Source organism: Rhopalosiphum padi, chromosome 2 (assembly GCF_020882245.1).
Source record: "Rhopalosiphum padi isolate XX-2018 chromosome 2, ASM2088224v1, whole genome shotgun sequence".
NCBI lineage: Eukaryota > Metazoa > Arthropoda > Insecta > Hemiptera > Aphididae > Rhopalosiphum > Rhopalosiphum padi.
In genome coordinates, this window is record NC_083598.1 from 37,086,943 (window position 1) to 37,114,312 (window position 27,370).

At 24.3% G+C, this 27,370-nt stretch overlaps 3 protein-coding genes and 1 non-coding gene across 4 annotated transcripts; 3 read left to right on the top strand and 1 right to left on the bottom strand.

Moving 5' to 3' along the window:
• Positions 1-5,275: 5,275 nt before the first annotated feature.
• Positions 5,276-8,611, top strand: LOC132923284 (gustatory receptor for sugar taste 43a-like). The gene is made up of 4 exons (XM_060987167.1): positions 5,276-6,235; positions 7,660-7,728; positions 7,818-7,907; positions 8,388-8,611. The coding sequence occupies exons 1-4, from the start codon at positions 5,276-5,278 to the stop codon at positions 8,436-8,438; spliced, it is 1,170 nt and encodes a 389-aa protein (XP_060843150.1). The 3' UTR covers positions 8,439-8,611.
• A 2,722-nt stretch (positions 8,612-11,333) lies between these two features.
• On the top strand, positions 11,334-14,162 carry LOC132919641 (uncharacterized). Its single transcript, XM_060981380.1, has 4 exons — positions 11,334-12,257; positions 13,157-13,225; positions 13,296-13,385; positions 14,112-14,162. Exons 1-4 carry the CDS (start codon positions 11,334-11,336, stop codon positions 14,160-14,162), a joined length of 1,134 nt encoding a protein of 377 aa, XP_060837363.1.
• A 198-nt stretch (positions 14,163-14,360) lies between these two features.
• LOC132921048 (GATA zinc finger domain-containing protein 14-like) lies at positions 14,361-24,021 on the bottom strand. Its single transcript, XM_060983868.1, has 3 exons — positions 23,956-24,021; positions 19,881-20,043; positions 14,361-18,569 (listed from the first exon to the last, which is right to left on the bottom strand). The coding sequence occupies exons 2-3, from the start codon at positions 20,033-20,035 to the stop codon at positions 14,510-14,512; spliced, it is 4,215 nt and encodes a 1,404-aa protein (XP_060839851.1). The 5' UTR covers positions 20,036-20,043; positions 23,956-24,021; the 3' UTR covers positions 14,361-14,509.
• A 2,201-nt stretch (positions 24,022-26,222) lies between these two features.
• Trnae-uuc (transfer RNA glutamic acid (anticodon UUC)) lies at positions 26,223-26,294 on the top strand. The gene has a single exon. It is a non-coding gene; the product is annotated as a tRNA-Glu (tRNA).
• Positions 26,295-27,370: the final 1,076 nt, after the last annotated feature.

Genomic DNA, 27,370 nt, shown 5'->3' on the forward strand with positions numbered 1-27,370 from the left:
ATAAGTTTTCCTTTAAGTAATTGTAAAAAAAAATTCTAGCGTCAATATAGAAAACATTTTATGAGCGTATGAAATTTAATTTTTTACGAAATCGCGTAAAATAACGATATATTACAATTTAAATATAAGTAATAACAATATAATATATCCAACTTTATCATTGACTGACAAATCATCTCCGTTCAGAATCGTTTTTCGTATACAATGATACCCGTCATTGCATTCAAATTTAACACATCCACACGACCAGTGACCAGTGACCTACTCTCCATCTCTACTATACAGCAGAGCGATACCCACTTGCCCACTTTTTTATACTTTTTTATAAATTAGGAAGAAAATAATGAAAATAAACTTTATTAAATATTCAGAAACATTCTGCTTAAAATTGACTTTTCCAGGTAGTAAACTTGTAATGTACATATAAAATGAGTATGAGTAAATAAACTTAATAGTACCTACATTATAATATTTTTTCTGCACCACGTAGTTTTTAATGTTTTTGTATATATATTTCCCTGCTCGTATAATTGTTTTGTTTTAATCCATTAAGGTTTTTATGTTTCATTATTTAACAATGTTTAAGTTCTATTTAAATAAACTAAAATTCTATCTAGAAATAATAATTTCTATAACTTTGGGTATGACATGTGTGTATAACTATCTAAATTCGCCTACATATATTTGTTTTTTGATCACTTGCAATGGCGCATTGGCAACATATATAAAATCTGCGTTCCCTCGATTAATTGCCATCGCATGTTTAGTCTCTAAAATTACGGATATATTCAAAAATTTAACTTATTATCCCGAGTATAATAAAAAAATTGAAGAATATGAACAATATTTTCCAATAATTGCTTCCAAAAAATCATCTCGGAATATTTTCATTATATTTATTGGAATTGGATATCTTAGTATCATACTGCCATTAAATATAATAAGACTTTATTTAATTTACTACAATGTGCAGTACATTAACACTTTCATTTTTTTTATGATGATGTACATACAAAATTTGAGCATTTGCCTGATTGAAATATATTTTATTGCACGTTGTTTTGGGTTGTATCAAAAATTTCAAATTATCAATGAAGAGTTAGCCTTGTTGAAGTCAGAAATTATATCTAAAAACAAATATCCAGTCGTATTGCAAAATGAAGTAGAGAGTAAAATTATTAATGATCCACAACTGCATACGTTAGCCAACAGTATTGAATTACTTAGAATGAAGCATCAGTTTGTTAGAAGTGCTTTACGAGACCTTAATAAGTTGTCTGGAACTCAAATAGGTTCGTCTTTAGTTTACTTATTTATTATGGTTTTATTCGATATCTATGGAGAAGTAATCACTAAAAATTCAAAAACAAGATCTAAAATATTGATTTACGGATGGCTATTGCAATACGCATTCAGATGTCTTGCAATTATTATTACAACACATTTCACCACAAAACAAGTAAGTTAGCTTGTATATTATTATTATTATTATTTGATTTTTATTATTAATATATTCACCTTAAATCGAATACATTGATAATTTGTATATTATTTACGGTTAGAATACATTTTTTACTAATAACTTATTAGTAATAAGTATAAAACTATAAAGATATATACAAAACTAGCTGTCCCCATGCATTTCGTTGCCCGTACAAAATGCATCCGTGTTAAATTTGGTTGCTTAATGCTAACATTTAGCGTGAGGATAAAATATATTTTTGGTTTTCTAATTTGGTGTATAGATGATATTTCTGACATATCAACTTAACATAACTGTCACGCCCACCATTGTATTTTTCTGTACATAAGATAGTAGAGCGAATTAAATAAACAGGCACCATCTCCTGTAATAGGTACAACGATGTGTGGTACCATTGCTGCATTCACATTTAAATATTATAATGATATATTAAAAATTAAAAATCTTTAATGATAAATATGTCAAATATGCACTTAAATATGCCTGTTTATTTTTATTTTTTGATATTTTTAATATCCTAGCAACCGCTTAGAAAAAATAACAAACAATTATTAAACAATTAAAAATACTTGAAATCTTGTACAGAGGTTCTTTAAGCAATATAGGGGCGCACTAATAATTTACTTTATCGGGCTGATTGTGAATCTAAACCATCCAGGGTATCACTCAAATGCATACAAAAAAATTCATTAGAATAGGTCCAGCCGTTTAGGAGGAGTTTAGTGATCGTATTACCATTTGGGCTACGCCCGTTTTATAATAATGATTTATTGATGTCATTTATAACTTTATAAGTCGAAATCTAACGTTTCTATAATTAATTGTATTGTACTTTTAACAAACTCAAGTCCATTAAATCTTTAAGTACATATTAAAAAATAAATCTGTACCTATATTAAACAAACATTATAGATAATATACCACAAATAATATCACATACGTTTAAATTTATAACACTATAATCTATTATATATTTATATCTATATATTTTTTTTAAATAGGAATCAAACTTTTTTTTTATTAATTCTCATTTAAAAAAAATGTATTACCACAGAATACTTCTTAAATGGTATAAAAATCTAAGTATTCATGAGTAATTAAAAGCATATATTATAATATACTGGAAAATTCTAAAATCAGAATTTAAATAAATTATTATTTATTATTAAAGGGAAAATGAGTCTAATCATACTTAATGAATCATCTTATATCGTGGACGTACCGATTGGCCGATAAATCAATTCGCCGACACCTGATTTGCCGACACCCGATTTTCCGACACACTATATTATGATGAATTATACTTACTAATTAAACTATATAATTTTTTATTGTTTTAAATTATTTGTATAAATCATGAACATTTTTCAAGTCAACTATTAATACTATAACTTAACCTTATAAGCTTCTGTTTTTTAAATTAAAATGAAACATTATTGCATCCAAGTATTCCAAAATACAAATCGTATCATCTTAAAATTATTCCACATATTTCTATATTAAATAGACAAATATCTGGATCCAAGTATGTTTCGGTAAAATAATTTAATAATTTTAGCACACCTAAAATAATAATAGTAAAATAATTAAGTTTTAAGTTCTAACAAATTACGTAAAAAGTTATATTTACTTTCTGACTGTGGTGCTTCACTATGAATTTCTGTCCAACAATTATCAATTTGTTCAATCGGAACTAAAGCTAATGCACAAAGACGACGAACAAGTTTTTGAATGATTACTAACTGTCAACTGACAAATGCCAATAATATCAAAGTATAGTTTTATCAACATTTTGATTGTAGATTGTAATATTCTAGATTACCACATAAAAATTATTTTTATATTTTATGAAACTACGTTTTGTCGGCGAATTGGGCCTGAATCTCTTGTATATAAATTATGTGTTTATTTTATTACATTATATAAACGCCAATCAATATAATATAACAAAACTATTACTTACTACTATATTATAAGACTTTTTTTTATTAATTTGAATCATCCATTACACTTTTTAATTTCGCTAACTATTAAAATATTTCTACAAAATTTTCATTTTTAGGCTTACAGTACAAAAATGCTTATAGCTGATATAAATAATCGATATTTAGATGAAACCACAAAAGAAGAGGTAAAACAATATATTTTTTAACTACTGTAATTATTGAATCACCTAATACTTTTAAAAATGTTTAATTTTTTTAGTTATACTTATTTTTTAATCAAATATATCATCATTCAGTGGAATTTACTTCGTGCGATTTGTTCACAATACACCCTCATCTTATAACTACAGTAAGTGATTCAATGGTTCAATTAATAAGCTTATTTTAATTAATTTGTTGTCATTTATTGTTATGAATTTACATATTAATAATATTTACGATATACAGTATGTATTCAATACTTTCATCGTTACTAAATAAACAAATTTGATTTTAAAATAGATAACAAATATGTATTTAATATTTTAATACGAAATATGATTCATAGTATTCCAAGAAATTTTCGCGTAAACAAATTTATTACCTATTCGTATATATTAACAATTTTTGACAAATATACAGAAAATATTAAAATCAATATTTACTCATTTATTTTATATATATTTATATATTAACTAGGTATAATAATTGCACATACAAAAAATATATTCTGCAATACAACACCAAAATTCCAATATAAAACGATTAAACATATAAAGTATGTGATATACGTCTGTAAAGTGTAAATTAGTTAACTTTAAACAAATTAAAAAACAATGATAATTTCTTTACATGTGTAACGTATCATGCATTTAATAATTCACTATTATAATATAATAGCCAATAGGTACATAAGTAAAAGTATTAATTAATTTAATTAAAACAACTATGTTTAAATGATTTATTGTAAATAGTTTTTAAAATATAATCATCATATTATTGTTTTATTTAAGTATAAAATGTACGAATATTATAAAAATGAAAGTTGACGTTGAATTAAAATATTATATGAACTGTGCTTATTTGATTTACTTATATGTACAAGTATTGATTAGACAAAATAAAAAATTTTTTTTTTTTTTTAGGCTTTTGCTACGGGAATAACGTATCTTGTTGTATTATTACAAGTTCATTAAACAATATAAATTGAAAATAATTAACATCAGTTACTTAGTTTCTAAACAAAAATTGTGTATCAGTACGCCGGCGAAACGCACAGAACTAATTAAAATATTAAAATATAATTTAAACATTAAATTGTTTGTATATTTATTTAACATGTGAATTATGAAGTTGAACATAAATTAATAAATTAACGATATAGATTACCATGGAAGAGTACTTAATTTTGAGAATATATCAGGGCAAATACCGAGAATAAAATTAAACTGTTTCTTTTCCAGTGTAATTATAATTTTAAAAACATATTTTAAAAATAATTATAACATTTAAAAATGATAAAAAGTATTATTAATTTATAATTATTATTGTTGTAATATAAATAGTATCATTATCAGTAGTATTATTAATTATTATACATTTTTTATTTTTTAGTATGAAAGTTTTTATAGTAAATAATAAATTAACAAACAACGTAAGTTAAAAAACAAAATTTAGTTATTATAGTATGAACAAAACATACCTATACTGAATAAAGAGTAAACAGAATTGTTGTTTTTATTTTACCTCAGTGACTAGAAACCATTCATATTTTAGGCCATTAGTGGGGATTCTACTTTTAAATACAAAATGATATAATTTTATAAAAGTGGTTAAACATAGGCAGTCAGGTAGTTTACAGACCATAATGTTTCATTTAATGAATAAATGGTCTACTTTGTTTTGGAACATTTTTAGTGTAATTTCTATCGATTTAAGTTACAATAAATGGCAAATCGTTTTTTCTACGTCATTAATAATAACATCTATTTATAACTTCTACATTACACCTAATGTTGTATGTGCGCTTGACGGGAAATGCGATGGTTCTTTATCTACTGTAATAAAAGGACTGTTTATAAGGGTGGTATCAAGTACTTGTGTGATATCAAGACTGGTTATATTTCTCAAAGGTAATAGTATTTTAATACAGTACAAGAAAAATATAGAAAAGTTTCACCTATTCACACCAATGACTCAATTTGAAACGGAAGTATTAAAAAAAGTATCATCTCGAATTGTATTATTATGTTTACTACTAACTGTACCGGTAAATTCTTTTAGATTGTGGAAGATGTTATATAGATCGGATTTTACAATATTCATTTTTATCTTTATGTATATTCAGAACATGAGTATGTATTGTATTGAAACTCATTTTACCATCTTGTGTTTTATCCTCTACCAAAAATTCGTTGGGATCAACAAAGATTTAATGGCACTTAAGATCGATACTGTCGTACGAAACAAATACCCGTTCATGCTACGGGCAAGAGAAAAATACGGGAAAAATTTGAATACCGTTGATTACAACAGAGATGTTCTACAAACGCTGGCTGCCGGTCACTCGATAGCTAATTTTGTCGAGCAATTAAAAGTTAAACACAGATTGGCTCGCGAAGCAGTGAACAACTTAAACGATTTATTTGGCGTCCAATTGGGATTGTCAATGTGTTCACTATGTCTGTTCTCCATGTTCGATCTGTATTATCATATCCGGGGGATAATGAATCCAACTAAATCTAATATACTGATATACGGTTGGATTTTACAATACTCCGTACGATTTGGATCCGTTACAATTTTAGCACACCTAACATCGAAACAGGTAAATTAAATAGTAAATACTATATTATTATAAAAGATTTATACGTGATAAAAAATTGTAGGCTTATTAAATTATTCATAATGCCATTATAATAAATATTATATTCATATCGAACACAATTTTCTAAAAACTCGATTTACAAACTTATATAGTAATAATTTCATCATCTCATGACAATAAAAAATGAATTTTTATAACCACATATAGACCTAAAATATTGAGTGTACTAAAATTTTTGATAGCTGATTTATATGTATAAGTAGTTTATATTATAAAATTGTGTTTATAATAATATAGTATTTATACGTCATAATACGTTATATTATATTACACCAGCATATGACGTACGATTTTTATTATACTCTTTCAACTTACTTAGATATCCTCAATAATATGACATTTACCTTTTTAAATTCGGTTTTAGTATCGGATTAATTCCATTAAGTTAATTTTTTTATAACACACAATAATAATTATTATTTAAAAAAAAAGTATAATACTATTTTAATAGTAAAATTACAATCACGCGGCGATTTAGATAGACAATTTAGCTACACCACTGTTGTAGGTACTTTTTTCCGGTATCTCAAAATAAAATTTTAATATTAAAAAAAGAATAAAAAAATTCAATAATACAATTATTATAATGATCACGCAGCATTGTTGATAGGTAAAATTACTTAGACTCAAAATTTTCATTTTTCATTATACACAAAAAACACAATGTGTCTGCAGGATGGTGAAGTGTATTTTGAGAAATAATTTATCGAATGCAATCTATCCACGTTAAAATGAGTTAGGCAAAATTATTATAGGGTGTAGTCGATGTAGGTACCACTTTGGTGTACATCGTAACTACCTGATAGCAAAGTTGGCTAATGTAGATGTAATAATAATACATAGACTATTAATATTTAGAAGATTTTAATATAATAAATTATATTTTAAAAATCGTCCATTAATAAAAATAATGTATAATGTATAAACTAATGAAGCATGCAATATGCACATATTGTATATTTTATAATACTAGGTGATTAGGTATATAAAATTATATTATTTAAATATTAATAATTAGTTTTAATGTTCGCGTTATATTAGTATATATTAGACACGGGACGAACTATGTATAATACTTATATATATACACTTTGGTAAATCGCATAATTAACAGTCACTAATCAGTTTAAAAAACAACGATTTAATATTGTAAAATCATCATTAAATATAAAATGTTAGAACAATTTAAATAATCAGTAACCGTAATACAAAAAACAATGAAACATTTTTATTCGTTATTTTATTTGTCTTTAGATTTACGGACTGTTATTAGAAGAAACAAAAATGTTGTAGTAAAAAAATATTTTCATATCACATTAAATTTAACCTTGTTTTACTATTAAAATTTTTAATATTTTTTATAGGCACTAAAATCAAAGATACTCATAACGGACATACATAATCGTTATTTAGACAAGAATACAAAAGAAGAGGTATGCAGATATGTTTTTATTCAATATAAACTTTTAAATTTAATCGATTGATGTTTCAATAATGTAAACACTATATTTTTACTCAACAGATACAATTGTTCCTGAATCAAATGTGCAGTTGTGTGATTGAATTTACTGCTTGCGATTTCTTCACTTTAAATACTCATCTAATCACATCTGTATGTTAAATTATAATATTACATATTATATTGTAAAATAAACTTATAAAGTTATTCATACTCCAGAAAAAAATATAATATACTATTTAAGTCAGTTATTGATGGGGGAGGTATATACGAAAGGAGGGTAACTTTTCATTAAAAAAAATCATTTGTGACCGTTCAAATTTTTAAGGTCATTAAATTATTAAATTATTTGGTTATAGGTAATAATAAATTAACTTTAGTATAATTAATTTCAATTCACAGGCCTATTCAAATCTTACATAATCAAAATAGAGAAGTTTTTATGTGTTATTATATACATTATAATTGATTATTACTATTCTTATAACCACCATAACTACATAACTAAATAGATTATATAGACCTGTACCATAGTGTTATTTAATCTATGGTACTAGGTATAGTGTTTATATGTTCATTAAATTATTTTAAAAGAGTTATTAATAGATTTTATTCAATTTATATTGTTCACAGGCAATTGCTGCTGCTACAACATATCTTGTTATATTATTACAATTCAATTAGGTTAACAATTTTTAAATTAAATTTAAATTGTCAAATATTACAATAATAATAATTAAAGTAATAATTATACCAAAACATTCATTGTAAGTATTACAACTACGAATATCTATGCTCGAAGTTCCTCCACTGGGAGGCTGAAACACATTTTTTTCTCTCATCACATTCACTTATAGTTTTACTTATTTAAACACATTATGTAATTAAATATATTAAAAATTAAAATTAAAAATAAAATATCTATGAAACCTATAAATGTTTATGAAATAAATAATTTTATTGATATGTATTGTATCACGTAAAACTTTAATAGACATATTATAACATATTTTATTGTCTTCATTATATTTTATATCATATATATAATTATCAATAAACAACACCTATACAATTAAATACGATTTAAGTTTCAAATTATTTTAAACGTGTTAAGGTGTTAAGTACTCCTTCGATTGGTAAACAATATTACAAGTACTTAGAAAACATAAGACATAACGATACCTAACAAAAGTTAGTAATTAAAAACAAACAGCTGTCCATTAATTTATTCACAGTCCACTGTTGCGGCAATAACTGAATCATTTACGGAAAAGGTTTATGCGTTTCTGTAAAAATATTGTTTTTTCCCTGAATAGATAATGTTCAATTTTCTTCATAATAAACTGTACTACAACATTGGATTAGTGATTTCTATATTAGTTGTGTTATCGTGTGTTTATAATTACATAGAAGCTCCAAAAATTATGTGTCTAATTAACATTTGTAACAATTCTACGTTTGTGACCATGGTGTCCATGTTTCCACGAACTGTAGCTATCACATGCCTGATATCTAGAATTACGGTTATGTACAAAAACATAAGTGCGATTGCTAGTTACAAGAAGAAAATCAAGGAATATGAAGTTTACTATCCGATGTCAGTAGGCAAAGAAAATTTTCGCCGTTTTTTTATAATTGTCGTCGTGTTTTTTTACTCTTTATTGGTACTACCGTTTAACGCATACAGATTGTATTTGATATATTATTATTTTAAAAATATAATAATATATTTATTTATTTTATTAATGTACATACAAAATGTGAGCATGTCTGTGACGGAAATACAGTTTATGGTGCATTGTTTCGGATTGTATGTGAAATTTCAATCAATCAATGAAGATATGTCCATGATGAAGTCAAAAGCGATTTTATTGAATAGATACCCGTTTGTATTAAAATCTGAAGAACGCAAAAGTATTGAATTGTATCCATCAGCTCGTAATGTTGAACTACTTAAGATGAGACATCAATTTGTCTGTGAGTCAGTTAGTGATCTAAATGAAATATACAGCATCCAACTAGGAATGTCTGTTTCTGTTTTGTTTATAATGTTATTGTTTGATGTTTACGAAGTCGTAACAACTGAATTTGCCAATACGAAAACTCCTTTACTATTTTATGGATGGCTTACACAGTATATATTCAGATTTATTATAGTTATACTGACTTCACATATAACCACGAAAGAGGTAATAATTGTTGATTTAAAAAATATATAACAAATTTTAATGTTGACGTGAGTTATACAAATAGGTTTCAATAAATTAACGAACGATAGAATAACGTATCTTTAAATGCAAAACATCTTCTTATATAATATGCGGTATACTTGTGTGTAATAAGTACTTGATGTACCTAATAAAAATATTAATTATATTATATTATTTTGCCAAAACCTTCATAAAATAATTATTTTAATATAAAGCATACATTTTATTCTGGTATAAAAAGTAGGGTACGGTTTGTAGGCACTGTTTTACTTACTTTTGTAGAATGAGTACTCATCTTTAAATACCTTCATTTGAATAATTTTACTTAATTTTAGGGACACAGAACAAAAACGCTTATTACTGATATACATAATCGTAACTTAGATAGCAGAACAAAAGAAGAGGTAACATTGTTTGTAATAAATATAATTTTTTGTTTCTAAATTTTATTATTTTTTTAGTTACGACTGTTTTTGAGTCAAGTATGTAATCATTCAATGGAGTTTACAACCTTTGATTTTTTGACTCTAAATACACACCTCATCACTTCTGTAAGTTTACTAATGTTAAACTTTTTTAATTAAAGTATTGACTTAATAAATTTTCTGATTTGAAAAATAAACAATTTTTTACATAACATATAATAATTCATTTTTTTTTTGTTTGGTAAAGAATAATCTGATATTTAAAAATGTATATTGATTACAGTGATAGTATCTTAATTGAAAACATATATACACGTATATATGTATTTAAAGTAATGCCATAAAAATATTATAAATTATTTACACGTTACATTTTTAAGTATAATAATACCGTGTAATGTAATGTTACACTCGACGAATATATATATTTATATTGACAATTTAAAGTGTCTAACTTAATTAAAATTACTAATAAATACATAATTATTTTTTCAGGCTATAGTTGCGGGTACAACTTATATTGTTATATTGTTACAGTTCCGTTAAATAAAGAAAAATGAAAACAATACCACACTAAAAATAATATTTAAGATTATTTAAACATAGTTTATCATATTTTTATAATATTTTATAGCAGTATGAAAGTATAAAAAAAACATTTCAAAATAAATGCTAATATGCTGTTAAATATTTAGAATCATTCCCCAAAAATTTAACTTTTGATGGTAGTAAATATTTATAATGTATGTATGTATAAATTATGACACGCTACTTTTTAAAATAATTATGTGTAAACAAATGTGATAGACATTTAAAACTATGATAGATTTTTTCTATATAATTGGATCAGCAATTATATTTTATAAAATACACGATTTCTTGATCACATTATTGTTTTTTATAATTTAGTTAGTCAGTTATGTTGCGATATTTATTTTAGTATAATGTTTAAGTTCTATTTCAATAAACTGAAATTCTATCTAAAATTAGTATACTTTTTAATTTTAGCAATGACATGTGTAATGAATTGTTTAAATGCACCTGCCATCATTTGTTCATTGTCTGAATGTAAAAATCCAGTAAAAACAGATATATTAGCTATGTTTTCTCGATCTATTGCTATCACATGCCTCTTATCTAGAATTACAAATATATTTAAAAGTAAGAATGATTTTCCAAACTACATGAAAAAAGTTGAAGAGTATGAAATTTACTTTCCAGAAAGCATTTCCAAAAAAAAATATCTTTATTTCATTTCTATAGCTATAATATTTGCGTACATAATTATCATAGTGCCCATAAACATATTAAGGATTTATTTGATTTATTCTAACTTTGGGAAAATAAATGCTATGTTTTTTTATACGATGATGTACATACATAATTGGAGCATTTGTTCCACAGAAATACATTTTATTGTACATTGTATTGGATTGTTCCAAAAATTTCAATCAATCAATGAGGAAATGGTTACGCTAAAGATAAAAACTATATTAAAAAACAAATATCCAGTTGTATTACAAAGTGAACGGCTAAATAATAATAACACTTTTGTTGATTTGGAAACCCAAGGTGTTTCACCATCTTCAATACTCATCGTAGTCCATCAACTAGCTAACCACGTCGAACTAATCAGGATGAAGCATCAATTTGTCCGAGACATCGCTGTTAAACTTAACGAATTATATGGCATACAGTTAGGATTGTCCATATGTCTAATATTTATAATGGCATTATTTGATATTTACGGTGCATTATCTGTTGAATCTAACGTGACCAAAACGAATTTTCTACTTTACGGATGGCTTCTACAATATTCGTTCAGATTTTGCGTAATTGTATTGACATCACATATTACTACAACACAGGTACACATTTTATATTTTATAATATAATGATAAGTATCTTAAGGTGTAGTTTTTAATTAGACATAAACATTATGCCTTAAACATTAACTAAAAATATAGTACTGGAAATCTTCTATCAGAGCGAGTAAACTGCATTCTATAATACGTACTAGTTTTCAAACTATATAAAAGTAATAGGTATTGAATTTATTTAAAAATGTATTATAATTGGAAACTTGAAATTTATAAACTGTAATGCTTTGTATAGGAATTAAAAGGGCAAAAAGGTCTCTCCATTGCGTAAACTTGGATTTTTTCTAAACATATCGAAATTATTCTAACCATAATAATTATAATAAAATATAAGTAAAATGTCGGTGCCGGATCGTCATTGAATAATTTAATTAAATTGGACATGGGTTAAAGCTGTTTTCTCAATTTATTACTTAAATATGTACCATGTACGTACATGTCTATACATGTGTGTATTTAACTATTTAAGGTTGTATGAAACTAATTTATTATTAAATAATTGATTTAATTCTAGCATGTTAACAAGTAGGTACATTGATTATATTTTCATAATGAAAATTCAGTGTTGAGTTATATGGTTCTTTCAAATTCAAACAAATAACCACCTATAAAAAAATATTTATGTAAGAGTAAATCTTAAAAACTTTTATTTTTATTTCTTAAAATATTTATATAATCCACGAATAAGAATTGTTGACAATATAAAATACAACTTAGTCACATTTTCTCGATTCGCCTCTATCTTACCGCGTCAATGAAAATAATCTTTGCTTGGATATGTTTAGAAATTTTAATGATAATACTTTGGGATCAATTTATTTAACTTATAATTTAATGTACATTTAATGAAACGTGATTGTTATCTTGTTTTATTTTTTACACTTTAGGCACACAGGCCAAAAATGATAATAACTGATATAAATAACCGTTATATAGATAACAGAACAAAACAAGAGGTACGTTTAAATTCATATTTAATATTATAAAATATTTTATTATCCATTAAAAAATATTCAATTGTTTTAGTTACAACTATTTTTAAGTCAATTGTCTAGTCGTCCGGTAGAATTTACTACTTGTGATTTGTTCACATTGAACATTCACCTCATCACATCTGTAAGTTATAATATATTATAATTAAATTATTAAATTTAAATGAACTAATTTTTGTTTGATTTTTAATAAATTATGTTTTTATACAAAACATAGAACATTTAAATACTTATATCTAGTATAAATAAAAATAAATAAATATAAATATTGATAAATTAGTTACATAATTTTTATATAAAATATGTTACATAATATTACATAATACAATAATATATTATATGTATTGAATAATAATTTTTTTTCATATATGTATTATATTTAATATTTTATTCAAATATTACTTTTCAATGAAATTCGATAAATAAATTAAACAATTAGATTAGATTGGTTGATAAAATTATTAGATATTTTAATCATATTAAATTTAAGGTTCATAGCTATTTTTTCCATCATTTCGTGTCATAAAAATTGAGGTTGACCCTACTTTGGGAATTTCTTGGTAAATAATGGTTAGTCATTAATACCATAATGATGACTACAACCAATAAAACAACGATAAAAACCACACAACACGACAGACGAAATAACCACGAATCCGATTTTTAATTATTATTATGGTAACATAATATATTTTTATTATCAGAATAATATGGAAACCCAATGCGAAAGTATTTTTACTAATTCGTTTAACTATTTGATTAATATTAAGGGAATATATTGTATATAATAATTGACTAATAAAAAATAAACAAAAACAATTTTTTATTATACCTGTTATTTTATTTTCAGGCTTTTGTTGCTGGTACAACTTTTCTAATTTTACTATTACAATTACATTGAACAAATAAGAACATGTAGCATGACATCATAAATATATAATATTAAAAAAATATTTATTTAATAGATACATTTAAGTTTTACATATTTAAAGTATCTATAGTTGAATTCCTTAGATACTTAAATTTAATTTAAAATAATCAATATAAAAATATAAAACAATGTACAAATAATTAATAGTATTACTTAAGTTAACAAAGTATTTCATCTTGTCTATTACTGGTTATTTATTTGTAAGAGATAAATGTTTATATTATTTGTCGGGTAAACTAATAGGTACATCATTATAATTTTATTTTATCCGATCTGTACAGTTTATATTATTATGAATTGTAACAATTGTGCATGTATTAAACTATGTGTGGAGAGTACACTTGTAAAAACCTATCTAAAATTGCTGAATCGAAATGATTGTACGCGTTTTCAATGTTTCGATGTATCTTTTTATTATTATCAGGTGTATTTTGAGATCTTATGGATGATAATCTTCTATCTTCATTGTGGATTTTATGAAATTTATGTTTATCGTCGTCATGTACAATTTTTTTAATTGTATCAGTACCATTATCCTTGTACGAACATTGACCATTGTTGATTATTTGAATTATATGTATGGGTACAGAACTTTCGTTTTCTCGAATCGCCTGTAGAATCTTCGGCAGGATTGGATTAACTGGCTCTTTACTCTCACAGTCCGTTGAATTACGCGTTGAACTCAAAGTTGAATCTATTTCTGACGTAGGCTTTATAACTGAAAGACGTTCTACCCCGGGCTCATTTAGTAATTTAAAATCACCAGTTAATAACTTTGTAAGGGATATAGCTGAGTGCTTGCCATCGGGTTTTTCAATTGGTATAAAAATTTCGGATACATACTCGGAACCGTTATTATCAACACTTGTTTGACTTACTAAAGGTATCTTAAATACGCCATCGGCTATTTTCACTTGCGAAAGTACTCCAAATTTATTCGGATTTGAATATTCGTCATTGGGATTACTTACATTATATTTATCATTGTCCAACGTAACGGTATTAATCGGAAAATTGTTTGATTTATTCAAATTTGGCTGATTTTTATGTTTTTTGACATTAGCTTCAAATTTATTTTTTTTCTGGCTATCATAGTTTTCATCATATTCTAGTTGGTTGTTTGGCACTGATTGTAACAATTTTACGCCTAATTTATTGCGCCTTTGGTTTTCATTTGGAAATTGTCTGCTGTTTGCGGATTGAATAATAAATGGGGAATTTTTATTTGATATGTTAGCTTTTTTCGTTAATTCATCAAATACAATTGGCTCTAGATCTTCGTTTGTGTATGGTGCATGTTCATGGTCATATAGGTCTTCAACTTGAATTTTTTCTGGTGAATTAGATTTCAACAAAAAATTCAAATTAGCATCGTCATACTTTAATTTTAAATTTTGGTTTGTATCAGTTTTTTTAATAAAAACCTGCTCTGTAGGAGATTGGTCGTTGAGAATATTTTTATTTTTTAAAGGCAAAGTAAATGTTTTGTCAAAAAAGTTGTATTTGGTTTTATCTATTTTGTCTAAAAATAACGGTTCTGAATTTGATTTTGTTTTTGCGTTATTTAACGATTTATTTAATTTTAATAGTGGAATATTTTCGTTATTTTTCATCTGCTTTGTAGTGTTTGAAGAACTAAATATTTTTGGACTTTGGATCAATAGAGCCGGTTTAGAAATTTTTGATTTTAAAATATATTTATTTTTAATAGTACTTATATCACCACTTTTAATATATGTGGGAATTTTTGTTGAATAAGTATTTAAAATTTTATTTTTTGGTGTCGTTTGAATTTTAGTTTTTTCAATATTTTTGACGAAGCTCGATGGTCTTTGTAATTGAACAGGGTCTAAATGATTAGTATTTATACTATCTTTTCGAGAAATTATGTTTTTATTATTATTTTCATTGAGATTTTTAAAATTACGACTATTTGGATTAAATGAATTATATTTAACCGATTCAGTAATAAATTTTCTTGGACTATTTTTTGTTGCATTAAAGTCATAATTTTTTATTGGTTTTTCTAGATTTCTTGGTGTAGACTGGGGCGAATGATTATTAATTTTTAGTGGTATCTGTGACAAAATTCTGGGAGCAGTAAATATTTTTTTAGACGAAGTAATATAATTTTTATTATTATCACTTTCTGTATGTATTTTCCCATTTATTAGAATATTATTTTTCATTTTTTCAATAAGTTTTCTTGGAGAGTTTTTTGTAATATTTTCTTTTTGTTTACTTGATATAGATTGAAGTGGAGTAAGACTAATCTTATTAAGCATTTGAGCAGAATTTTTAGTAGAAATGTTATTATTTTCTGTGATTTTATCCATATTATTGTCATCATTTTGTGGAAAACGTTTTAATTTTACAATAAATTGCCTCGTCTTCTTCTGCGGTAAAGTTTTGGAGATTAAAGGCTTTCTATCATTATTAATTTCTTCCACGTTGTTGATATTTTCGTCGTTATTTCTTTTTATTTGACCCTTTAGTTTCAATTCCGGAATTGTGGATTTAAATAAAGAATTTTTTGGATCAATTTTTTTATTTTTATTCGTTCTACTATTGTACGTATCTTGAGACTGATTATCATCAATATTTAATATTGGTCCTTCTAACGAGTTTACATTTGATTCTTTAAGATTATTTTCACCTGTGCTTTCATAAATTACTTGTTTTTTTCCTAAAAAATCAGAATTTAAATCCTTTTTATTCTTCATTAAATGGTTTTCATTTGTAATATTTTTAGCCTGATTTATTTTACTATTTTTTTGGGGTAATTGATTTGAACGTTTATTACTATTCATTTTTAAACTATTTGGTGATGTATACAAATCAGTTTTTATTTCAGTGATATTTGTCACCATCGTAGAACTTAAAATATTCTTGATTATTTTTTTATTGCAAGAACAATTCACATTATCATCCGGGGAATTATTTTCTTTTTCCTCTAAATTTGAATTTTCTACAATTGTTTCTTCGTCTGAAAAATTCGTTTTTGGATTATTATCATTAGACTCTATAAATTTATCTGAGTTTTTTATTTTTGATGCCTCATTTAAATCTGATGTTAGTTCTTCACTTGATTCAAATATTGCCACTGTCGTTGGAAAATTATTTACAGTTAGCTCATATTGACTTTTATTATTCTTTTCATGGTTTGAAACATTTTCTTCCTTATTAAATTGGTCTGTATAATCTTTAGTTGTAAATTTGAATTTATAATTATCGTCCGTTAAGTCAGTATTAGAATCTGGCTTATATTTTGATGTAGATGATACAACAAAAGGCATACTGGTTTCTCTAGAGAATAAAAGGTGTTTATTTTCGTCCGTAAGTGGAGATGTTAAAATGTATTTATTTTCTTCAGTTACTACTGATAAATCTTTAAGCTTACTTGAGATATTGTCATCAGTCTCAATAACTTGGTTTTTAGAATCTTTTAAATTTAATTGTTTCATTTCGTTGTTTGAAATTGATTCATTTTTATCATTTAACTCATTCCTGCGATCATTTACTATTGGTTTACAATCATTAATTTTATTTTCTATTAATTTATTTCTTACCCAATTACCATTTACAAAAATATTTTCGGGACTAGATTCGAGTTTATTTACTATACGGTTTCCTTTTATTTTTTCAAATTTAACTATCACTTCTTCACCAGAAGAGCTATTTGTATTTTGATTTTCGACTAAACTATTTTCCAATATAGTTGGTTCGATACTTGTCTGTATTGGTAGATTTTTAAATAAATTTGATTTTACATTTTTTGGTTTATTTATTTTATCAATTAATTGGTTTAAAACTTTAATAAAGTAATCATCGTCTTTTTGTTCTAACTGTAAATTACTATCATAATTATTATTGGGTTCCTTCGAATTTATATTTGATTTTAAAAGTTCACAATCCGTACATTTAATAGTTGGTTCTATTCCGTCCTCGATATTTCTTAAAAGAAGTTTTTGAGATTGCTGATGATTTGTAGAACCTAAATTTTGTGTAATTTTCTTAGTACATCTTTTTCTTTCTCGTGATTCGTCTAAATTTCTTGTTATTGGTTTAGAATTTTGTTCTATTTCCTTATGTAGAATTAATTCATCAATTAGACTCCCTCGATTGTCATTATTTTTTCCATCATCATAAGAATCATACATATCTTCATATTTATCAGGTTTTAAATCTAATATTACTTTTATATATCGCTTATATTCTGTCTCTTCATTATTACTTTTATTAGAAACTTGTTGCACATGTCTCGGAAAACGATTGATTTGAGAAGAAGTTATTACAGGCGTAACAGGTAAACTACTGTTCAACCATGTGGAGTTAAGTATATTTAAATTCTTTGTTCGGTTAAAATTAGTAATATTTCTGAAAAAATATAAATCATAATATATAAAAGTAGCAAAATGATATATATAAATCGTCATTTTTTTTTTTTTTAATAAATTACATTTCTAATAGTTAAATCCTTACTTTTTATCTTAAATTATAAAAATTTAAGTAAATTACTACAACCAAATAGTTGCAATTTATAAAAATACAATATTTTTTTTTGTAAGTCAAATAGGTTAAAAATGTTATACAAAGTTTTTAATTGGTTATTTTTACAACAATAAAAATATATTTAATAACATACAGGTTGTTTTATTGTTAACATACATAAGAACAATTTTAAATTCTGAGGTCACCAATATATTTATTGATTTTACAATTATGTATGTTTTATTTGTCAAATGATATTATTTCTATTTTAAAAAATGCTTCGATCATCAATTTCATATAAAGGAGTTTCTGATTTTAAATTGGACCTGGTTTGTACTTTGATGGGTCGAAAAAGACATTTCTTAGTATTTTTTTAAAATAGTTGGAGAAAAAAATGACGAACATAAGTTAAAATTGAAATATTATTATTAAAACAATTGTTTCATAGGTAACTTTGATTAACAAAAATTAGACCGTTTATGCTAGGAATCTTTTTTCACCAATTCATCGTGTACAATGATTTATCATTGAATTCAAATTAACACATCAATTAAAGTGAATTAAATTATGATGGGGATAAAATCGACACTGTAGTACTATACAACAGAGTGATTACTACTTTGCCATTTTTTTTTCTTATAAATAATTTTTTTTATAGATATTTGAAGTTTAAAAGTTAACGAAATAAAATAGCTACTTCAACAAAAAATAACGATTTATATCAACGATATTTTATTGAACCTGTGATTATAATATTATGTTGTAATTTCTAAGAAAATATTGATCGTAGGGATTTTAAATTTTCATTTAAGGTCTATATTATTTTTTATACATAATAATATTTTCAAAATATTTTAACTAATTTTAAGCTTTATACCACAGAAGACGGAACATCTTTACATCGTTATACACGATATTGATTAGTTGAGTATTATTTAAGTTAAATAAATTACTAATAGCAATATAAATAAATTATAAAATATGATTAGAAATAGAAAATAAAATGTCTTCGCTTAGAATTATTTTTTGTATATTATGCAATAATTTATTATTAAATTCAAATTTTACACATATATTACAGTGACCTACTTAATGACGTGGTAGATTAGCTATATTCAAAACTTACTATGCTGTAGTGTGAATTTCCTGGTTTCTTAACTATTAAATATATAAAAAATAAAAAATAAACATATTTACCTATTAAAAAGCATTGTTTTCATCTGTATTGTTGAATGATTGTTTTCCATGTTCATCGGATTACTTTGCAATACATTATTTAATACTGTTGTTGAATTTTCAGCCAAAATCAAAATATAAAATAAAAAACCTAGCACTGGAAATTGCTGATTCATTGTTTCACCTATAAACAATTTAAATAAACAATATTTTTACTTGATTTAATTTGGAATTATTTAAAAACACTGTCTATTAGACATGTATCTGTAATTGCAGATGTTATATTTATATATTATAAGAACATAAATATAACCATTTATCATAATATCTCACTTTATAATTTATAATATAATATTTTTATACGTAATATTATCTTTAAGTTTTCTATTTTCATTTTCTATGTTTAAAGTTTTAACATTGTGTTATGGTGTAATGAAAAAAATATGAATACATTTTTTAATTGTTTAAAATATTTGTTACAATAATATAATATGTTTCATACAATTTCAATTAATTTCAAATAAACAATAAAATCCACTTGTATTTTTATAAGATTATAAACGAATTTATAGCTTTTCACTATAAAGGTTCAAAACATATATTTTCATTCAGTATTATATAGGTAAGTTGGAAGATTAAATGTATGATTAATTCCACAGATTTAATCAGTAACGAGCAGCATATTGTATGTATGTAGCATATGAATAAAATAGGTAATTTCAACATTTTTAGTGGTGACAAGTTCAGTTTTACTATTATTTACTAATAGCTTAGCCAATAAATTCTATAAAGTATAAGTGAACTAAACAATAGAAATAGGCATACCAATTTAATTTTAGGTAATATTTAATTAAATATTTTAATCTACTCTCAGTTCATATTATATAATATCAAATTATAAAATAAGTAAATAAGTAAGTAGGTAACAAATTTTGCATAAAAGTTTGATTTTAAATAGATGAACATCGTTTTTTATTAAATTTATTAAAACTGAGTAAAATAAAAGTGAATAATATTACTGATTTAGGATAATTATCTTTGGGGTACTATGCAACCGTCAAAATAAAATTAATAAATATTATTAAATACAATAGGTATACTTACTATTAATTATATTATCAATAATATATATAGTTTTGTTTTACATAATTTAATTTGATTTTCAAGGAGGAACACAGAATGAGTATACAGGCTGTAATCAAATTAATATTGATTATATTATAATATAGTTTCTGTTATATGAAAACGAATAATTTTGGTAAAAATGGTAACAGATAAATCATAAATAATAAATATACAAAAATTGCTCTATTTTTTTATTGTATTATATAAGTGTGCGATGGCCGTTTCCACCAAAAGTGGACCTTTCCTTTTTCCACCGATACCCGTTTCCACCAAATAAGATATTGACTACGTTTTCATCCAAACAATTGTATTCTACCTTTATATTAAAATATATAACACGTTTTATTTAAACACACATAGTTGTAACAATTTAAACTGAGCAACCTTTTCACTTGTTCATAAAATATATTCCTGTTATATATTATCTGGGTTAATCAACATAAAAGGTAAGTACGATAACAGTTTAACATACAATCAAATACGAAAACTTACATAAAACATTGATTATATGTGTATATTTATATATATACATTTTACATCAATCCGAAAAACTCACGAAAAGTATATTCTACAATATATATTATATATACATGTATATGAGTACAATATAATATATAACTAAAGTATACCATAATATATAATTTTTTCAATCCAACATTAATATGTAAAATAAAATAATCACTGCATTAAAGGTTTTAATATGAGCGTAGTACCTATACAAATTGTTTTGGTAAAAACGTGGATAAGTTTGGTGGATCTCATTTGTTGGAAACGGATATTGGTGGAAAAGGGAAAAATACACTTTTGGTGGAAACGTGTTACGCCCTTAAGAGTTTAAAGCGTCAAATTTCTATTCACATACATGTATTTTAATGTCACCCACTCACCCTAATAATCTTCAATAAAGGAATTTTCTCAATGTTAAATATATATCTTATTTTACTATTTATATACCAGCTGTATCATACCTATACCATAATAATAATAACACCATTGTTGTATAATTTATAGATACATTCTTGAGTCATTAAACTTGTTCGTGACAACTACAAATACTGTGTAGGTAAAATAACTGAATTACAAAACAATGAACTAAGGAAGTTATTTTAGATTATAAACAATGACACTTGCTAAACAAACATTTCACTCTACATCATAATTGATAACAGGTACCCTATTACCGTTTAATTTGAGAAAAAATTGAGTTAAAACGTATAGGTAATACTAATAAGCACATTAAACGATGCAAACATATTATTGAAATTTATATAACGAACATATCGCATTGAAATATTTATTATTTAATTATTTAATTTATTAAAATAAATCCATTTGGCATTTAATTCTGTATTGAAATTCACTTTTAAATTTTAATACGAAAGTTTTAAAAAATGTCCAAACATTAAAAGATAAGAACATTTTGATAATGCTTAAGGTAAATATTAGAAATGTAAATACAAACTATTATTGTTACGTTATAATTACAAAAGTCAGAGTTGTTAAATAAAATTATTATTATTGCAGACATTGGAGTATGTATTATGTAGGTAGATACCTCATCTCTACACACGCAGTAATTTGTTACTAATGACAGTAATAACTATTAAGTAATACTTAATATTAATAATAATAAGTAACTTATAAAATATAAATTCTAGGACTATGATGGTGAAAAAAAACCATAATTTATAATTTATAAAAACTCCATGTAAATAAATAATAATATGTAAAATATAACTTTTTATATTACTGGAATAATTATAAATCACATACAATTCAGAAATGTATAAGCAAAGCACGTAGTATCCACGGTATAGGATTTTGAACAAAAATCTCTCAACCTATGTATAGACACATCTAGTAACTATAACATCGATTAGGTTAAATTATAGTGTACATACATTCGAAGACTTCAAAGTACATGTACAATGTTTTTTAATTTACATTTTTCAGTTAACAAAGTACCAAATAATGAAAATTATACTATAAACATTTTGTGAAAATTTAAAGTACCTATCTACGGGTATTCGTTTTTGAATTTAAACAATATCATTTGCAAAGAAATAATTATCTATATTGGCTATTATAGGTACAGGCTTTATAATACCTAGATAAAATATTGTTTAAATATTTTGAAAATTTTATCGTTAATAAAATATGATAATTATGAACATTTAATAAAAATTTAAAGTATCTATGGTTATTCGGTTTAGAGTTATATCCAAAAAAGTTAATCTTTTTTGCCAAAAATCAAAAATGAGTAAAAATTTCCGTTTTTCTTTTTTTTGTTGGTTTTTTTAACCTATTATAAAAAAATACTGAATTATTTTCATTTTTACCTATTTAAATTACAAACAAAATCCAATTTTCTACCGAAAACTAAACTTAATGATAAAAGTAGAATCATTTTATTGACAACTATCATGGACTCATAAAAAAATTAAAAACATCATTGTAAAATTAATACATTTGTCTTTCCACTTTAAATCTAAAATATAAAAGTTTGTACAAATTTAAGTATTTTAAAATTAGGTTTTTACTTTTTATACTTTAGTTTGTTCAAGAATTCCAATGATCAAAATTTTGAATAATATTAATTATTAAAGGTTCTTAATTATGAAAGAGTCAAACAACGCTTTTCAATTTTTTTATACAGATAGAGCATCAAATTGAAAATAAAAAAAATAAAATAATTAAGCCTATATTAAAATACCAATAATAGTGATATGTTGATAGGTACCGAAAGTATTATTAGGTAATAATACTCATTTGTATTATGCCTTTCTTTGGTTAGATAAGCTGATAAATTAAAATTTTAATATTTTTACCTATAACCCTAAATTAATGTATATCCAAGTTTATGAACTATTATAAATACGTGTTGTATATCTTAAAACTTATAAGCATAAATTATAAAATATTATTTAATATTTAACATCGTTTACAAAATTGTATATTAATAAGATCTTACCGCGTTTTACGGATCGACGGAACAATACTCTCCACAGTTACGACACGGTGTGAGATGGCTTCAGCGAATACCATTGACTACAAGTCATTGAAATTTCATAACTTGTACATAATAACAATTTTGCGCAGTGTCGCGAAGAGATACGACGTAACCACGTCTAGTGAAGTTTTATTGCAAACATAACAATATACAAGACGTCTTTGCTCACATCTTGGACAATTTTTCTAGTGCTATGATTGTTTTGCAAACATTAGATATTCATATTTGTTACTAGTTAGCAGTTATAAGCAGAAAAAAAATGATATTCCACATACGGATTGGAACGATATATATATAGTATTATGGTGTATTAAGTATGTTGTATGTATATATTATGTAAATCTAAGAATTTGCGTAAAAATGTATGCGTTTGATGTTTTTTTTTTTTTTAATAGACTATTGGTTCATGGCGTTTCTCGAAAATTATTATTGACACTTTAGGTATAATTTATCAATTCAATATTTCATTTAAAATTCGATCATCAAAATAACAATATAATATTAATTACCAATGTTTATCAGTTATTACTTATTACATTTTTCATAGTAAAGTAAAGTATACATTTCTAAATTTCTTTAAAATGTCCTAAAATATGCAATAAAAATAATGTAATAAAATGCACAAAAGATTTTCCAATAATTTCCAAATTATCGTACATGAAGTGAAACAGAACTACAGAAGTATGTTAATTTAAAAATAAATTGAATTAAGTTGTTACTTTATGCATGCGTTTTTTTTCTTACTCTTAAATAAATCCATAACATTTACACATTCTTAATTTGTTTTCGTTAAAAACAAAAATCACTAATTTTACAAACTTGAAATTTGGACTGATAATTGAGATAGACAGAGCCTTTTACATTACTTTCAACTAAGTGTAATATAAAACATAAGTTTTTCATGTTTACATAATTAAATTATGCATCTTATACTTAAAATATACAAAAATATGTAGAATAGAAAATAAATTATTTGTATATTGTATTATTAATACATCTAGTGGATTTGTGTCTTGTTAACATTAATTAATAAATAAGTAGGTACTAATGATATTTTTAAAAGGATATTGCAAAAAAACATACAATAACAATACATATAACTATATAAGTCCTAGCTATTTTCATTAATATAAATAGTTATATGTAATAATTATAGTACAAATATTTTAGTAACATTCTTAATTAAACGAATTTTAGAAAAAATTAAATAATATAGATTTATATATAATGACTTTTATAAAGATTGCTATCATTAAATACTTTTAAATATTTCACAATATTTTATCTTTTAATCTATTTTCGCACATATTTTAAAACTTCGGCTTCCATAATATTTAATATAGCCATAAGTATACAAGTAGTATATTATATATCATAATGTTATAATATGTTGGTGTATACTATGTACCTATATACGTAATTAATATTCGTATAAATGTATAATATACGTCAATAATACGTGTATTATTGGGGTATTTGGAATTGGTCGAACTTAAATCGATTTACGTCCGAATTATGTGTAAGAATACACGAATATATTAGGTTTAAAATACGTTAAATGTACATCTTTTGGATTTTAAATGAATATAGATAGAATGCTATACTAGTATATGTAAAATATTAAAATAATATAAAATATTCATCCTCAGTAATAAATAATAAATAGCTACTGTACCTATTAAGTTACTAATAACTTTTTTTTTTGTTATTTTTTTACAATTGTGTTTAACAATTTTCCTAATACCTATATCAATGTATGCATTGTACACAATAACAATATTATTGATAAAAATATAACACTAGTTAATATAGTTATACTAATGAATAATGATTCTGTTGTAAGTTTTTAATGTATGATAAAATGTATCTTTTTTAATTTGATTGTTCACAAATCCCTATAATTATAATATTTTAGTCATCCTCAATATTTTAATTCAAAACTTTATTATACAAATTTTATCATATTATAATTTATATCTTGCTATTACAGGTTAACATTGATTTTCAATGCCTTCATAAGGAAGCTTAAAATATATAGAGACCAAACAATTTACCACCACTTAAACCATACCAAATGTTTGTTTTTCAAACAGTCAGTTTGGTTATTAGTTAATAATGAATGGTTATAAATTTTAATGATTATTTATATGTTTAAAAATTATAATTTAATATCCAATTTCTTATATTAAATACTTAAATATTCATAGTTTTCACATTATTTGTACTAATCCGGTATGGTCTAGTGGCTAGGATACCTGGCTTTCACCCAGGAGGCTCGGGTTCGATTCCCGGTACCGGAATAATTTTTTAAATGTATTTAATATGATAACTAGCTGTCCCACCTTGCGTTGCCCGCACAAACGTCACCTCAGATGAAAACCGAGATTTTTTTACATTATATTAATAATAGCTGACCCAACAAACGTTTTACCATATTAATTAAAACATCCGCGCCCGCAACTTCATTTGCGTAGAATTCAAATCATATAATCATATTATATCATTAAATCATATTGAAAATAAAATTATATTGAATCATATATCATTAAATTTTTTGGGTTAGAGCTTCTCTGTAAACTTTATCAAAAAGTTTGGCCACCTCTGGACTCTAAAGTATCTAATTACTTTTTTTTTTTTTTATCTATTTAGTAATTCACTCATTAACACCCAGACCGAATCGCTGGGTCTAGAGATTTGAAATTTTGTACAGATGTTCCTTAAGCAATGTAGAGGAGCACTAAGAAAAGATTTTTCAAAATTCAACCTCTAAGGGGGTAAAAGCTATAGATATATGTATTTTGTAATTGTTTAATAATGTTTGTTATTTCTCCTAAGCGGTTGCTAGGATACACTAAAAATATGTCTAATTACTTTTTTTTTTTAATTTTTTTTAATTATTTTGTTATAATATATACCATCCTCTATTTCAACCCATTACAGCCCTTTTTTAGTATTAAAAAGTAGCATATGTCCTTTCTCAGTGTCTAAACTATCTATGTACCAAATTTCATTTAAATCGGTTCAGTAGTTTCGGAACCTATTCAACACAAACAATCAAATATTTCCTCTTTATAATATTATATAGTATAGATAATTATCTATATTATATTTAGCTATATTTATTTTAATTCCTTGGTAAATATTATAAAATTTTCAGCCAATAATAATTATTCAATAAAAAAAACACTCTCTGTATTTAGTATTTATTTTAAAAATATAAACAAAACATTGAAATAATATTGATTTAAAATAATTGATATTTTTATAATAACTATTGACTATTTTTGTAAAATATAATAGTTTTTATACCTAACCACTTAGATACCTAGGTACTTATTCTTCATTATTAATCAATCATCATTTATATAATAATAAG

What these genes read in the sequence shown, in the direction of transcription:
- LOC132923284 (XM_060987167.1), top strand. Translation starts at nt 5,276, where the DNA reads ATGTTTCATTTAATGAATAAATGGTCTACTTTGTTTTGGAACATTTTT. An exon ending in ACAAGAATACAAAAGAAGAG is followed by an intron (nt 7,729 to 7,817) that starts GTATGCAGATAT and finishes TTTACTCAACAG; the next exon opens with ATACAATTGTTCCTGAATCA. An exon ending in ATACTCATCTAATCACATCT is followed by an intron (nt 7,908 to 8,387) that starts GTATGTTAAATT and finishes TATTGTTCACAG; the next exon opens with GCAATTGCTGCTGCTACAAC.
- LOC132921048 (XM_060983868.1), bottom strand. Translation starts at nt 20,035, where the DNA reads ATGAATCAGCAATTTCCAGTGCTAGGTTTTTTATTTTATATTTTGATT. An exon ending in AAAACAATGCTTTTTAATAG is followed by an intron (nt 18,570 to 19,880) that starts GTAAATATGTTT and finishes ATATTTTTTCAG; the next exon opens with AAATATTACTAATTTTAACC.
- LOC132919641 (XM_060981380.1), top strand. Translation starts at nt 11,334, where the DNA reads ATGTTTAAGTTCTATTTCAATAAACTGAAATTCTATCTAAAATTAGTA. An exon ending in ATAACAGAACAAAACAAGAG is followed by an intron (nt 13,226 to 13,295) that starts GTACGTTTAAAT and finishes CAATTGTTTTAG; the next exon opens with TTACAACTATTTTTAAGTCA. An exon ending in ACATTCACCTCATCACATCT is followed by an intron (nt 13,386 to 14,111) that starts GTAAGTTATAAT and finishes TTTTATTTTCAG; the next exon opens with GCTTTTGTTGCTGGTACAAC.